The sequence below is a fragment of the Puma concolor genome, chromosome A1, assembly GCF_028749965.1.
Source record: "Puma concolor isolate L17-30 chromosome A1, mPumCon1.1.hap2, whole genome shotgun sequence".
In the NCBI taxonomy this organism is placed as follows: domain Eukaryota; kingdom Metazoa; phylum Chordata; class Mammalia; order Carnivora; family Felidae; genus Puma; species Puma concolor.
Window position 1 is genome coordinate 217,981,337 of NC_141667.1, and position 17,271 is coordinate 217,998,607.

The window sequence follows — 17,271 nt, forward strand, 5'->3', positions numbered from 1 at the left end:
TAGGGAAAATAGGGAAACCATTTGTTTTAGCAAGCCACCTGTTAAAATAATAAAAATTTAACAAAATTTTTGTCTTACTGCATAGCGACTGGGGCAAATGTCCATTGGGTATTAAACTTGAGATAAACTTGGTAATATTATTAGTGTTCTCAGTTAAAATCAAATCTTAGAAATCAGATGTTTTCTTTCAAATCGCTGTTATTACTATGGATTGAAATTTAATATTAAGTTATAAAACTTTATATAAATTATGGAGTTTCTGAAGGTGCTTGTTTTTTTGTGGGTCATTTGAGTGATACCAGGAGACTATTTCTTGTCCCTAAATTTCTTTCTCACTTGTCTTCCTGGTGCTAAAGTTTTACCTTTTGGATTAATATCATGGTGAACAGCTAAAGGGACCTCAGTGATAGACAATAGTTTATCAGCCTGCATTACTTATTGGTGCTCCAGCAAAGAGGAGAAACCTAATGGAATGGGTCATAGAATGGGCAAGTTTTGATGTGAGCAGGAAGAAAGAGTACCAGCAAAGGGAATGCTGCATCATGGTGAGGACAAAGCAGAAGTAAAAAAAAAAAAAAAATTAAAAATGAGAGTATTCACAGAATGTGGAAGCTATTGAATAATAATATTGACTATCCCACAATTTGTCTACTTTTTGCTCTGATAGCTAATAATATATAATGGCTGTGTTTTTTTTTCTTTTTAATAACAACAGTTATTACATTTACATAGTGCTTTACAGGTTATCAAGCACAGCTATAGTCATGACCTCATTTAAGTGATGCTGTCAGTCAGGACAGGTGCTAGTAGCTCCATTTTTAGAGACAATGAAATTGAGACACGGGGTTATTAAGTGGTTTGTCCAAGCCAAGATGGGATCGCGCATCCTTTGGTTCTAAACTCAGTTCTCTTTGTTCTCTGCCAGATTGGGTAGAAACGAGAACTTATTTTTCGGAGTCAGATGAGCCAGGCTTGCCACTTTTTCTTTTTTTGGCAGCTGTGGGACATTGGCCACATTACTAACTGTTCTGAATCTCAGTTTCTTTAGCTATGAAAAATAAGGCATAATAATACCTACTTTATAGGATTGTTGTGAAGATTCCATTAGGTGAAGCAAACAAATCGAACAGCTTAATGCCTGGCACGTGGTAGGTACTCAATACAGGGAGCTGTAAACACCTGGAAAAGATACCTGCTGTCCCTATTTCATAAACTTTTCCAACATTTAGAGGTGAAATGACAACTCAAGGCAGCTTTCCAGTTTATTCAATGATACTGTGTCTTCTTGGTTTACTTTAATTCCTGAAATTATCTCCTGTGAAAATGTGTGTACTGTTTGTGTGAATGCACCCGTGCATGTCTTGGGGTACGCCTGTACACACGTGGCCATCAGTACCTGTGTGCATGTGTTGGGGTTACAGCAGCAGTTCTCTATGTTTCTGGGCTGTGTGCAACCAGACAGAGTGACCAAATGTGTAGTGTCTCTGCTGCAGATAACTGGAAGCTGAATCATAAGCAGGTAAGTCCTAGTTGAGTCACTGAACTTCAGAAGAACAGGCTTTGTTCTCTCAAAATATCTAAATGATACATGGAGTTCCTAGTGTGAGTATCTGAAAGGTGTGGGTCACTCCCTTTGGCAGACAAAACTATGGACTCACATAATTGCATTGATTTTTGAGTAGACTTTATTGATAATTATTCCTTCTTTCTTGAAATCTTTTAGAATTACCTTGATTAAAATCATTACACAAAATAATCTTCACTGTATTTATCATATATGGCACAGAATAATTTAACACTTTATGAACATGTTTCATAGATTCGCAAATGGGAAAAGCACCCTTTGCCAAAAGCAGTACAGTAACTTAGTTCAATTTGGCTACGGTAGCACTTTAAAAAATGACCATGAGGTGCCGCTGTGGCCAAGTAGATTAAGTATGTCTAAACTGAGTGTTTCCCCTAATTAGGTATGGCATTTAATTCCTTTCTTTAAATATAGAAGAATCTACCATTCAACTTAAAGTAGAGTAAGGTTGGTCACTGTATTTTAATAGTATTGACTAGGAGTGAGTCCTTTAATCACAGATCCATAAATCATTCAAGCACCGTGTTTCACTGGGGCTGGGGGTGTATTTTTGAAATCCTTAGTAGTCAGAAAGTCCCTAGACTAAACAAAGGGCCCAAAGGTACCATTTTATTCAAGATCACTCAACTGTATATAAGGACTATTGTTTTCACCACCCTTACAGAATTGTGTTAAAGTCTTCCCATAAAATCAGGTGAATTTCCAGTTTATTTAAAGAGCTGATACTTCTGTTACATTTTAATCTGCCTTTGACTGCAATGGAAGGTCATAGAAACATTAGAACATGAATTCACATTTTAATGGACAGGATACAAACATGCACACATGTGTATATATTGAAGGTTTTCATTAATGACTTCTTGCTTTTTCTCCATATAAATATATAAATATCGAATAAAGTGCATGAGAACATGTCTGTACATGTACGCAGATACATGGTTGTCTATATACACTTGAATAGATACTTATGGAAAGAAAACACATACACATTTGTAATATATATGTAGTCAAAAGATATCTGTCAGGCAGTATTTATGTTCATTCTGATCAAGATTGAGTGTATGGGGATAGAATCTGGAATTTTTTCTCTAATATTTAATGAGATGTGCAGAGTTACAAACTAAGGCAAAATACAGTAGAGAAGAGATTTTTTAACATTTGTAGTTTTATCAGTTAGTATGGTGTAATCATTAAAGTAGTTCAGTTCAAATGCAGCCTTGATACAAGTGGCTTACTATAAATTCTAGCTTTGAAATACATATCTTTCAATGTATCTACAAGGACATAATTGGATAGTCTTAATACATTTCCAAATTACACAGTGGCATCTCCCACATTCTTTAGTTTTCAAATCCATAATATTTTTCAAATGGCTTAGTGCAAAACACTATTTTTCATTCAATAGAAATGCTTCAGTATTGTAATCTCATACCTAACTTCTATTTTAGTAAGGATATGTAATTGAATCTCGAGTGACGTCAAGGTGAATTAACTGCTGTTAGTCTTTCTCTCTTTAGCAAACTTTTTTACATAGCATTATATTATTGCTTTTTTTTTTTTTATGGAGTCCAGTGTTAGTAAGTAATAAAGAAGTTAGTTTTTATGGAAATGAACCAAAAGTTTGCTCCAAACTTTGGTAGTCATAGGTTGGGCCCAGGTTGAGGTGTATATTTCTAAACTAATTACAAATTTTGACCTCATGTAATATTTTCCCTCTCGGTCATTTGGTTGATATTCATCGACAACCAATCAGGAAACTTACTGAGAAAATTACCCTCAGGGTCAAAACAAGCCTTTTTCTGAACTATGTAGAAGGAAATAGTTTGAACCAATTCTCAAAATGTCTGTTAATTAATATTTTTGACAAGGACTCTTCCAATTAGGTCATTTGCTTTAAAAGCAGGGATCTTGTTTTAATTATTTTTATATCCTCAGTACCCAGGAAATTTCTTCACAGATAATGTACACTCAGTAGATGATCGTGAGACCAAAGCTGAACAATTTTGGCAAATAATAGAGATTAATTGATCAGAAAGCATCAATTTACCTGATGGGTGCCAATGGGAAAGTCACCTGCATTTATTTTACAGAGATCTCCTAAGACTGTACTGCTGGCAGTAGCCAAAAACCTGAGTTTATTCCTCAATCTTGACACAGTTACATCAATACTGCTTACTGCTCAACGGAGCGCATGCACGGTGCAGTCATTAAACAGCGAGTTACCAAACACCACTATGGTGTCGTTTAGGAGAAGCAATTTCTAGAAATGTATTTGGTAATGTTAAGTTATCCTTTTGATAGTTTACCTATGAGAAGAAACACTAAACAAGACCACATTGGAAATTCAGAATAAAGCACAAATAGTAGAAGAGAAAGCAGCAGTAGTTATTAAATAACATTTTAAAACTTTTTCACTTCTTTGAAGAATTAAGTTGAAATGCAGCAAATGTCAGCAACTTTGTGAATATTTCAAAACGACATCTGTGAAAAAGCAGGAATGAAAAAGTTGTCAAGTATTTCATTTAAGTATCTTAACAATACAGATTTCATAACACCGTCGTTAGTGTCTTTTTTGTTGTTCAAAATATGTAGCATAAGTTTTAAAGAGGATTTTTCTTTAAGAGGTCATTATATTATATTCACCCAACTTCTCACTATTTGTAGCTATTGTTATTTACAGCAATAGGTAACCAACTCATGCCATCAACTAACGTAGGAGCAAGGTTTCCACTTGGAATAGAAGTTAATTTAGACTTATTTATGGCCTCATTATAATTTTACAATAAAAGCTAATTATTTTAAAGATGTATATCATTTACAATGTTAAAAATAAGTATCGTAAAGCTCACAGCTGAAATGCTGTCAGAACATTTTTGAAGTGCACATTTTGTGTCTTTTAACCCTGCCTTTTTTTTTTTTCATTGACAGAATAAAATGAGGCATATAAATATTATTGTTGGTTCTACTAGATCAGCCTAATTTTTTTTCCAGTCTCCCCTTTGTCTTTTTTTTCCCCCAGATAGGTAAAAATTTGCCCAGTGTGCCCTCTGTGGTTGCTATGGCAACCAGTCTATCACACACAGCTAACCTTTTCATTCACTGTGTTAATATTGTCTGTAGGAGCATCTTCTGAATGTTGTTTTCCTAGAGCAACCATACTGTAGTCGTTATCTGTGGTCTTCGCATCTTTCTTTGAATTCTTTTTTTGTCCCATTTGGAGTTGACTAGATTTGTAGGCCAAGGCCGGTATAGTGTTCACTAAAATTAACTGCAATGGTTTTTTATTTTCCTTGTACTGACACTGAATATACCGTGAAAAGGCCGACCTGTAGGTCTTGTTGAACAGTGTATACACAAGTGGGTTGACCGCTGAGGAGAGGTAACCGATCCAAACAAACACATTGAGCAGGGCTCCGATGATATCCTCGTTGCAAGACTCTTTGCAGATGACGGCCATTATGTTCGTGATGAAGAATGGGCACCACATCACCACAAACAGAAAGAAGACAATGCCCAGCACCTTGCAGGCCTTTTGCTCATTGCTGATGGACTGCATAGTCCTTCTGCCATAGGACCCTGGTTCCCTGTGGATTGACCGCTGGAAGAGTTTTTCTGAAGACAGGGAACTCTGAGGGAGGAAGCTGAAAGAAGCTAGTTTGGCCCGTGTGCCAAGATCACTCACACACAAAGTAGCTTCTTTCTGGAGTGACTTGATAGTTAGAAAGTAGGTGATCACCATGATGGTTAAGGGAATGAAGAATGACACAAAAGAGCCGATCAGGACGAAATTATCGTCGGCAAGTAAGCAGCTCCCTTTCTTAAAGACCTTGGAATCATCCTGTAGTCCAAAGACTGGTATTGGCATAGATATCCCTGGAGTTGGACAGAAAACGAAACATGATTATGAAGGAATCATCTGTGAGTATCGCTACATCATGGTGGCTGTGCAAAGGATTCTGTATTAACATTGTTTAAAATCTCAACATATACCTTCAATGAGAATTTAAAAGTCTCCTGTCTTTACAGGTATTATGTGGTTATTATATAAAATTTAATATATGGTTATAATATATGGTTATATGTAGTGACATTATATGTAGTGATAATATTATACTAATGTATATAATATATATTTGCTATATATAATGCATGGTTTCTTAAACTTGTATGTTGTTTGCCCTACAGAGATAGTCCTTTACTTCTAAAGAAGTACAATAAATCTAGCTTTAATTTTTCATGTTTTTTCTGATTATAACATAATTCTTGTTAATTGGAGAAAATACAGAGTCAAACAAAAATAAAAATGACCAATGATGCTATCACACAGAGATAATCACTATTAACAATATGATGCTATTTATTTTAGATAAACACACACACACACACACACACACACACACACACACACCATTCACACCCATTTTATAACTGAATTTCACATTCAGTTCTGTAACTATTTTTCCCCTAACATTATGAGTATAGTTTATAAAAAGAACTTTATGAAATTGTAAACATATTTTCTTTTCAGAACACTTGAAAAATAGAAAAAAAAGTAACAGTAAAGAATAATAATATATATTCTTGCCAGCCAGGGAAAATTCTGATATACATTTTATGTAGTTTTTCTTCCATTTATATGCATGTGTAAATAATTATGTATATGCAGCATTTTATGTGCAGTTTTAGATCTTCCTATTCCATTTAACATTCAATCATGCAAATTGCACATATTTTAAAGTATTTTTGAAAAATATAATTTCCTAATGTGAATTAAAGTAAGTCACCAATTATATTTTATATTTTATTTTTTTTTAATCTAGCTAATTTTGATTCTTTTTTAAAAAAGCTTTTTACTATCAAAAAGTTCTCACACATACAGAAAAAGTACCACCGAAAAACAAAAACAAACCTGGCACAATGAACCCATTACCCAGCTCCAGCAATAATTAATTCAAGGGCAATCTTGTTTCACCCATACTCCCACCTGCTGCAACTCCTCCCATGTTATTTTGAAACAAATCCCAGACAGCATATCATCCAATTTGTAAATATTTTCATATATAGATATAAAAGCTATGCATTCTTTTATATTTTAAAGTTTATTTATTTATTTTGAAAAAGAGAGAGAGAGAGAGAGCAGGGGAGGGGCAGAGAGAGAGAGGGAGAGAGAGACGGTCCCAAGCAGGCTCCATGCTGTCAGCATAGAGCCTGAAACAGGGCTCAAACTCACAAACTGTGAGATCATGACCTGAGCTGAAACCAAGTCATACGCTTAACCGACTGAGTCACCCTGGCGCCCCAAAAGCTATGCATTCTTTAAAAAACCCCAAATATTACAGTATCATTCCCACTCCTAAATAGAAATTTAATATTTCCTTAATATTTTTAAATATGGAATCAGCGTTCAAATTTCCAATTGGTCCATAAAAATCGTTATATGTTTTTAGTAGTAGAACATTCATAAGGGTGGAATACAAAATCATAAGCAGCCACAAACTTTTCTTTTATTGATAAATACGGGAGTTAGGTATGAGATGAGAGAATACATGGGAACACTAGCCCATGGTCAACTGTTCCATCATTGAAATTTAGAGAACCCATGCAGCTCCCTTAGGCACAGGGTTTAGGCAGAAGAGAGAACAAAGTGAGTTAAAGGAACACTTGGCCTCTAATGGTGCTAATTTCTCCCCCATGATGTAGGGCCTTATTTAAGGGAGATTGAGCCGGCCACTACCACCACTGTGCAGTTTTGGGGGACTGGGAATGTCTTCCTCTACTGGCCTGGGACAGACCAAGACAATCATGTGATTGCCATAAAGGAAGAGTCAGGGAGAGAGGAAGGAGAGAAAACATGAATCAAATAACTACTTTGTATAACTTAGTTTAAGGTGGCTTCTTTCATGAAAGGGTTGATGCCGCAGGGGCACCCTGGGAGAACATCAGAACAAAGTTTCTTCCTACCCTCTCCCTCAGAGCTGTGTAACAGGGAGCATCTTGCTCACTGCTTCTGACCATCAGTTAGAGCCTAATAAATGGTCACAGTCCAGCCAAGAACACAGGTTCATTTCAGATTTGGGAGCTGCTGCTTGTTGGACTCTTCTATCCATCTGGGAAAACTTCCTTTGAGGCTCTGTAATCTAGTTTGTGCATACTCAGAACACAGTTCAGCTCCATCCAACCACGCACCTGACTCTCCTAACCTCACATTGGCCATCTTTGCAAGGAGGGGACATTAGCTTGAGTTAATGTTTAATGCAAGTCTTTCTCAGTGGCATTTGCCATTATCTTCACAAACTTAATTGACAAGTATTTGTCACTTGTCCATGCCGGGCCATCCCAGTATTCTTGGAAGGTGGAAATAAATGACATCAGAGCTTGGTCTTAAGGACACTGAGTGTGGTTAATGACTCTTCATTTCCTTTATTCCTCTCTATCCCTGGCCTGTTGTTGGGAACATTCTATGGCCTGGGGACATCCTCTGAGACTGTATACATACCAGTTTTGTTTAGCCTTCAGAAAACTCTGGATCACAAAAATTAAGAGATGGTTTCTAAGAAGAATGTTTTGTTTTCCAGGTGTTTGAGTATGTACCTGTGACAGGTGTTTCCTGTACTCATCTAGAAGGTCTTTGTTCGACAGTGTAGTTGCTCATTGGTTAGAATGGAGGCTTTGGAGTGAGACAGGCCCTGGATTTGAGTCTGTGTCCTGGCTCTGTGCTCCTGGGCTGGTTACTTCATTTTCATAGTTCCTCATCTATCACCAATGTGCCTCCGTGGATGTGGGGAGGATAAAATGAATCCAGTGTGCAAACACGTAGGACAGTCCTTAGTCCAGAGTGGATGTTCTGCCAATGGTAGATCCACATGGGAGTAGCCTGCTCCACAGAATCACTCAACTTGAATACATTAACTTGATTTTGTTCTATTTTGTCTTAAACCAAAAGAAGTTAAAAAAATTTGGCTACTGGCTATATTGTTAATAATGATGTAATTATTAGCTTCTGCCAGGGTAGACAAAAGGTCTCAATCAATTTTAATTTTCTACAGCTAGAGCAGTTGATTGCTTTTCTGTTGTGATGAATTACAGCCATTACTATTAGTCATGATACACATAAACAAAATACCAACTGTGTAAAAAGGTATATGGTTTTGTTATTAAACTCTTGGGTGTGCATTTTCCTAATGCAAAGGAAGTTGCTACTGTGAGTCTTTTGCCCTATTTTGTTTGCAGCCTGGTTGGTGGTTTATATAAGTGGCAATTCTCAATTAACCAGAATAAAGTACTACTTAAAACACAAAACTCTTCAGTCATTTGGAAGTCAGGTGAGTGTACTTGTTTGGCAAGAACAAAAGAACACACACCCTCCAGAATGGCTCAACTTCTGTAGCCAGGGAGATAAAGGGATGATGGAGCCATTTTACAAAGTGGAGATTCCCTCTTTTAGCTGCCTGGGATAAAGAGCCACTTTAAAATGCATATGGCAAGGAGCGCCTGGGTGGCTCAGTCGGTTAAGCGCCGGACTTTGGCTAAGGTCGTGATCTCACAGCTTGTAAGTTGGAGCCCCACATTGGGCTCTGTGCTGACAGCTCGGGGCCTGGAGCCTGCTTTGGATTCTGTGTCTGCCTCTGTCTGTGCCCCTTCCCCGCTTGTGCTATGTTTCTCTCTCTCTCTCTCTCTCTCTCTCTCTCTCAAAAATAAATAAACATTTAAAAAAATTAAAAAAAAAAAACCTCTTTATAAATTGGATATGGAACGAAGACACAGGCAGGCTGTCTGGAAGGGGGACCTTGATTTGGAAGAGGAGAATCAACCTGATTGTTCTTTAAATGACCCATTCCTCTTTACATTTAACACCAATGTCCTGACTATTGTCAATTTACCATTCTTTTTTAGTGCCTCACTTGTAGTAAAGGTCAGCAAGGGTTTATGGAAAGAAAAACTAGACAGTTAAAGCAATACTCTGTAAAAGAGGGGAAAGAATTTTATGTCAAAGAACTAGAACATTTAAGGAGGCTTTGTGGGTAGGAGAGAGTTCAAAAACTCTACCAAGAGAGACGAAGACACTGGCTCGTATCCAAGGTTGAGGTCACAGCCATCTGCAGTGCATTAATTTTCTGGCTGCTTTGTTTGATAATAGCTGCTTTTGGAGACCTGACATCTCCTCTCACTTGAAATTTCTGCATATAAAGCATTTTCCTTTATGAACAAATAGACAGTAGCTTAAACTACGTGACTCTGCATTTTGTTTAATATATTTTTCTGAGGAGTGGTAAATAGCAGTCAAGATTCAATATCAGTACTGGCTCCTCCATGCACATTCTCATTTTGTTTTTTTCATTAAAATTCAGACAATGAAATGCATGGGAAATACTGACACCCAGGAGCATGAAGACTTGGGCCGGTGTCGTGTTTTAGGGTGCCTCTGCTTACTCTGCACATTAAGTTTGCACCTCTGGTTAACATCTAACCATGGCCTGGTGAATGGCCTTAACTCTGGAGCACTGGCTGTGAAAGATAAGCTTTATTCTTAATCCTAGCTTTTTACGTTTTAATATCTGGGGACTGAGTGTGCTTCTGCCGGAGCGTTTCCTTGGGAAGTAAGAAGGTTGCCTTACTAGGTATGATCCTCTGATAGGGAACACGACAGTGGAGTCCGCAGGGCCTCAGGTCTTGTAGGGGGTAGAGGGGAAAGAAACAAATACTTCAGGGCTTTTGTGAAAAAGACTGAATTTTGGTTCATGGGTTTCATTTCCTCTGGAACTACTTCCTTTCCTTTGTATTTTAACTCACACCGAATGTTCTCCAGTAATACGAATGGCTTTACTATCAGTTTGACAGAAAGCGCCATTCGTGAATACTGCAGGATAGTCATCATACGGCAGGGAGAGAGAGAGAGATGGGGTATCTAAGGGCAACTGGGGCTGGGACTCATCCTTCTAATAGGAAGTGTAAAGTTCAAGAGTTGCTATATTTCTTATAATCTATGGTCTGCTGACCAGGCAGATAAAAGTGAGAGCTAGATCAACATGTCAGTTACCCAAGAAATTATGTTTCTTTTTAGGTTAATTCTTAATATCTCTAATAATAAATCATAACTTCTCAAAGTACTTTCACATGTATTCATTCACTCTTGACTTTTTTTTTTTTTTTACAAAATCGTAAAAACATTACCCACACTGTCCTATGGGTAGATAAAAATTTCAGTTTGTGGAAAAGCTGAGGGCTAGCAAGCTTAGGTGATTTATTTACACTCATAGCAATTTAGGGGCAAAATCCAGACTCCTATGTAAATTTCTCATTTCTTATGGATGATTTTTTTTTCCTACTTGCTTATTTACAAGAGTAGCTACAGAAGTCTACGACTATACCAGAGGTCCTTAACATTGGTTTCAGGAAGTCTGTGATGTTTCTGAAATCTGCACAATTTTCATATATGTGCTTACTTTTTGACACAGATTATCAAAAAAAGTTCCAGGCCCCAAGGCAGTTAATAAACACTAAATTATATTGCTTCCCTGTGTCAAGAGCACACACACACACACTCTAATGATTCTCTGCATTTTGATACTTTCTTTTTTTCATTCTTTAATCTCAAGGTCAAAGTTTCCTCTGGTGAGACATTATTCTTTGAAGTCAGACAGCTATTCTAAAACTAAAATCCTTATAATCAACACCTAGTTTCCTCTTTTGTATGGTAGTTATACTTTTTAAAAAATTTTTTTAAATGTTTTATTTATTTTTGAGACAGAGAGAGACAGAGCATGAGCAGGGGAGGGGCACAGAGAGAGAGGGAGACACAGAATCTGAAGTAGGATCCAGGCTCTGAGCTGTCACCACAGAGCACGATGCGGGGCTCGAACTCACGAACCATGAGATCATGACCTGAGCCGAAGTCGGACGCTTAAGTGACTGAGCCACCCAGGCGCCCCAGTATGGTAGTTATTCTTAAATTTGGCTGCATATTAGAATTACCTAGGGAGCTTTTAAAAATTACATTGCATGGGCACCATTCCCAGAGGTTCTGATACTGGTACTTTTAGAAAATGGTAATGTTCGGACCCCACATGAACATTGTTACTCAAACAAAAGAACACCTGGGTGATCCTGATATGCAACTAGTGCTGAGAACCTGGGATGTATAGGGTGAAAAGCATAGTACAAATGTCTTTATTTTGAAAGAAGAGTAAATAGAGGAAAGTCTTACAGCTGCTCCCTTTGCCTTTATTAAACAACTCTATTAATTTCCAAAAGGCTCGGGCTGACCTCAAGTGGAGAAATGATGGAGAGTTTCCAGGGAAAGAAGCCTGCCTCCACCCTTCCCTCAACTTGGCTATGAGTTATCTGGGGGAAAAAATGTGTTGCGTGAGTTATTGTATAAAGCTACCCATCCTTGTTTTAATAGTTTGACTGTTATGGCTAAATGCCCCCAAAGGCTTAAAGCTTGTGTTCTGTCCCAGGAGATAGGAGATACTCGGAAGAAATACTCAGTCTCCCTGAAGTATAACCAGTCAGGAACTACCGAAAGCCACTGGCCCAACTGCCCTGTCATGGATTCCTGGAAAGATGGTCTCTTGCTCTTCAGACCCTCATTCTGTTTCCTTTCAGTTTCGTAGCCTGGAAGTTGTGCTTTACTATGATAATCTTGCATTGAAAGGTAAAGGGACTGAATTCTGACTTGCAGGATGTGGATTGTCAGCTGTCGCTCTGACACCTGGCAGCCCATCATGTCTTTCCTTCCAAGGCAGATTGACTTCCGTGTACCATCTTTTCCCGTCAATGTGTTATGTATCTCACATAGAATCTGAATGATATGTTGGCATGTGGATAAATGATCAGAGCCTCATTTTGCTGTTGGAATCACAATTCGTAGAGAAACTTATCAAATTCTTCAACTTGTCATCCACTGACCCTTTTTTAAATAAGCGGATATTACACTATTCACCAACAATGGAAAAGTTTCTTTTAGCAATATGCTCACAAACAGAGGTTTATTTAGAAAAAAAAAATCATCTCTGCTTCATATTACTAAACCTCATCTTCAAAGTATCACATCTTTTCCTCCATTTGTTTTAAAAGATCTTGTAGTGATTCTTTCTGAAAGCATGGGGAATGGGTCTCACATGTGACGTCTCATTTCAGAGACTCTGGTCTAGAGTGTGTTCAGCCACAGGGATGGTAGCTGGAAAGTTGGCTTGCAGCAGGTGACCACATAATCCAGGCCCACAGGTTGTCAATTCTCCTTCCCTTAGCCTCTCTTATACTTTCCCAAAGCAGCATTTATCATATGACATAATGAAGGACTACAGTTGCCCTAATGCTCAAGCCATTACCAACTACTGAGCCCATCCTACAAGGTCTTTGTGATCTGGCCTTAATGTGATCATTCAACGTTGTCAATTTAAAAAAATTTTTTTTTCCAACGTTTATTTATTTTTGGGACAGAGAGAGACAGAGCATGAACGGGGGAGGGGCAGAGAGAGAGGGAGACACAGAATCGGAAACAGGCTCCAGGCTCCGAGCCATCAGCCCAGAGCCCGACGCGGGGCTCGAACTCACGGACCGCGAGATTGTGACCTGGCTGAAGTCGGACGCTTAACCGACTGCGCCACCCAGGCGCCCCCAACGTTGTCAATTTTTGACATAGTCATGTGGCAGTCTCTCTCTTCTTTATGCCATCTCTTGAACGATTCAGAATGGAGTTATATATAGCTTGATTTCTCAGCCAATCACATAATATGATCTGAAGAACTCTCAAAATCTGCCGGCTCCCACCTGTGTCTTTTCCCAGTGGCTTGCTTGCTGGAACATTGCAATGTGCCACTGATAGAATGAGAGAGGTCCCATTGTTTTGTACCTGTAACACCTCAGACAGTTAACTAATAATCCAAGCCCAAGTTGTAGTGGCACAGAGATGCACAGCCAGGAAGAACCCTGGGGGCGTGGCCCTTGGAAAGGAAAGTAGTCACAGGAGAGAAGACACAGGCTATAGCTCAGGGATGCAGGTCAGAGAGGATGTGGTATCTGTGGCATGTCGTGTTTCCTCTGGGGGAACGTGTACTGTAAATAGTAACTGAAAGGTAGACTCACTTCTCCATTTTGCCCTGGTTCAGTTCTGATTCCATCCTCTTTCCTGAAATACTCTACCAACCAGTGGGGGCTCCAGAATGTCTCTGTAGCAGGGCCCTACAGGTGGCATCTGGCTGGACATGGGAGACTGAAATAACCTCATTTTGTGGCTCCATTTGCAGAGGAAGCATACTGTTTTTGCTTTGACTCTATGATTGTTTGGATTTGGGGGGCTGCAGAAGGAGGTTATGTTCCCAAACCACTCCCTACATTTAAGATATATGTCATGACATCTTTCTTTAAGGACATGCCCTGTATGAAGCTTTCCTAAAATTCTCCCTGTAATAAGAGCTCTTTTAGTCTATATTCCTTCATCACCTTCATAAATAATTTATGCTGTGCTAATTCACACTTCTAATACCTTAGAATTTTTCTCTGGAAGTGTCATTTCACCCACGAGGCGATAATCTCATTAATGGCAGGGGTATCTTTTACTTACTGGAAGCCACTCCAGCATTTTGTGGGATTGATGAGTGAGTCAGTGAAAGGGAGAAAAAAAAAAAAAAAAAGGAATCATAATCAACTTTAGTGACACAGCTTGAATTTACTGCATTATTTTATAATGTTTCCCTTCATTTTCGCTGGGAAAACACAATAAAATGTGGCTTCCCATTAGCCACTGAGGGCAGAAAGAAGGAAAGTGGTATTGCAATGATACTTAATAATTTGTGTACTTTTCGGAGAGAAGAACATATAAGATTAACTAGCACGTGCACTGACTACTTTGACAGCTAAAATCACCAGGGGAAAGATGCTGTAAAATACAGTGCCTGAGCGGGAATCAGGAGACCTGGGCTTATTCTTGTATGTTTTGGCTCATAGTCTGGATGTAGGGCTGTTATTTTTCTCAAAGCTCTCTTTCAGATAGACTGAATGAGTGTGTGTTGACAAATAAGAGCCTGATGCAGTGAGGTAAGTACAGACTGGGCCACCCCACGAGGCACGCGTGCGCCCTGGCTGACAATCACCGACTGTGTGACCTTAGGTTGCTTAACTTTGAAGCCTCCCTCTGTGAGGTGCAGATACATAAACAGAGGACCTTCTGTAATTCACATATAGGGCTTTGGTGAGAAAACAGTGGGGCCATGTGTCTGAACTATTTTGTAAACTTTTGAGATGACAGTGATTATAATTTACTTAGTGCTATGCTAGACTCTTGGGTACCTCGAAAGGCCTTTGAGAACCTTCATGGAGCCTGAGATCTTTATCTCCTAAGATAAAATACACACACCTAATCTAGACAGACAGTGGTGCGGAGTAGAATGAGATCAAGAGGGGGCGCCTGGGTGGCTCAGTCGGTTGAGTGTCCGACTTCGGCTCAGGTCATGATCTCACAGCTCGTGAGTTCGAGCCCCGTGTCGGGCTCTGTGCTGGCAGCTCAGAGCCTGGAGTCTGCTTCGGATTCTGTGTCTCCCTCTCTCTCTCTGCCCCTAACCCACTTGCAGTCTGTCTCAAAAATAAATAAACATTAAAAAAATTAAAAAAAAAAAAGAATGAGATCAGGGGACAAAAGCAGCCACATGGATAAAGATGGATGGATGTGTGAGCTCAGCATGTGACGCTCATTGTGGGTTACCGTCTCCGGGGGAAAAAGCTGTGTAGGAGACGAGTTGCTGATTCACGTCCTGTGAGTGAACAGAATCCGGATGGCAGTATGATCTGGATGGGGGAGACAGGTGTATGATTGCTGTGCACCCAGGACCCCGGTGCACCTGGCCTTGCTGGGTTGAGTTCTGCTGTGTTTGGCATGCACCTGTGAACTCAGGAGCAAGCATACATGTTACTTCTCAGAGGCATCAAGCAGGCCTCTCTGTGTTAGCAATCAGTTTCAGTTATCCACCCGTTAATCAAATATTAATTGAATATACAGTGAAGTAGGTACTTTAGGGATTTGAGAGGAAGGAGGTGCTTGAGTCTATAATCGCTGCTTTCCATTCCAAGACTTTTTGCTGTCATGCATGAACTCCTCAGTCCAAACCAAGACTAGGGAGAAAGATGGCACAGAGATGTAAGCAGAAAAACTAGGTTTAACAGGGGCATCAGTTGGTTAAAAATAATACAATCAAGGGAAATCTGTATTTAGCCTGGATGTTTTTTTAAAGTTTGTTTATTTATTTAGACAGAATGTGCATGAGCATGACCAGGGGAGGGGAAGAGAGAGAGGGAGAGAGAGAATCCCAAGCAGGCTCCATGCTGTCAATGCAGAGCCCTACGTGGGGCTACAACTCACGAACCAGTGAGATCATGACCAGAGCCAAGATCAAGAGTCAGATGCTTAATTGACTGAGCCAGCCAGGTGCCCCTGGGTTCTTGTTTTTTAAAGGCAGCTATAATGAGAGATAGCAGTTCTCAAATGTTTTGGTCTCAAAACTCCTTTACACATTTAAAAATGATAAAGGACTCTAAAGAATCTTTATTTCTGTGGATTATACCTATAAATATTTGTGGTATTAGAAATGAAAACCGAGGGCACTTAAAATAATGATGTATCAATTCATTAAAAAAGAAAACTAATAAACCCATTCCATGTTAACATAAATAACATTTTTTTAAATGTTTATTTATTTTTGACAAAGAGAGAGCGAGAGAGAGCATGAGTGGGGGAGGGTCAGAGAAAGAGGGAGACACAGAATCTGAAACAGGCTCCAGGCTCTGAGCGGTCAGCACAGATCCCGACGCGGGGTTCGAACTCACGGACTGTGACCTCGTGACCTGAGCTGAAGTAGGACGCTCATCCGACTGAGCCACCCAGGCGCCCCAACATAAATAAAATTTTTATGGAAAAGAATTATATTTTCCAGAACAATAGAAGAATGGCAAATGTCAAATGTCAATAGAAGAATGGCACTATTTTGTAGTTTTGAAAGTTTCTCTTATGACTGGTTTAATAGAACACAGCTGGATTCTCACAGATGCTTCTGTTTTAGTCTGTTATATCACATACAACATATCCTCCAGAAAACTCCACTATACCCTTATAAAAGGATGAAAAGGAAAAGAGAAGATAACACCTGATTTCTTGCCAACTTTATGGAGATATAATTGACATATAAGTGCAAGTTTAAGCTGTAGTGTGTGATGATCTGAAGCACCTATACATTGAGACGTATTTGCCACAATAAGGTTAGTTAACACATCCTTCACCTCACACAATTCCCGTTTCATTGTTATTGTTATGGTGAGAACATTAGAGCTCTACTCTCCCAGCAACTTTCCAATATACAATACAGTTTTGTTAACTGTTGTCACCATGCTGTACCTCGGAAACCCCAGAACTTATTTATAACTAAAAGTTTGTACCCTATGTCCAACACCTCCTCATTTTCCCCGCTTTTCAGTTCCTGGTAACTACCATTCTTCTCTGTTCCTAGAAGTTTGATGTTTTTAGATTCCACATGCAAGAGAGGTCATACGGTATTTGTCTTTCTCTGACTTATTTCACTTAGCATAATGGCCTCAAAGTCCATCCATGTTGTCACAAATGACAGGAATTTCTTCTTTTTCGTGGCTGAATAATGTCACATTGTATCTATCTATATCTATATCTATATCTACATACA

General features: G+C 38.9%; 1 protein-coding gene across 2 annotated transcripts in view; it reads right to left on the reverse strand.

The window, feature by feature from the left end:
* Nucleotides 1-1,662: 1,662 nt before the first annotated feature.
* HTR2A (5-hydroxytryptamine receptor 2A) overlaps nt 1,663-17,271 on the reverse strand; it is a 61,026-nt gene continuing 45,417 nt past the window's right edge. For both annotated transcript variants that reach the window (XM_086711861.1, XM_025924446.2), the window contains one exon: nt 1,663-5,458. In XM_086711861.1, coding sequence (XP_086567987.1) covers nt 4,659-5,458 — 800 coding nt within the window. In that variant the 3' untranslated portion in view covers nt 1,663-4,658. The remainder of the gene's footprint in view (nt 5,459-17,271) is intronic.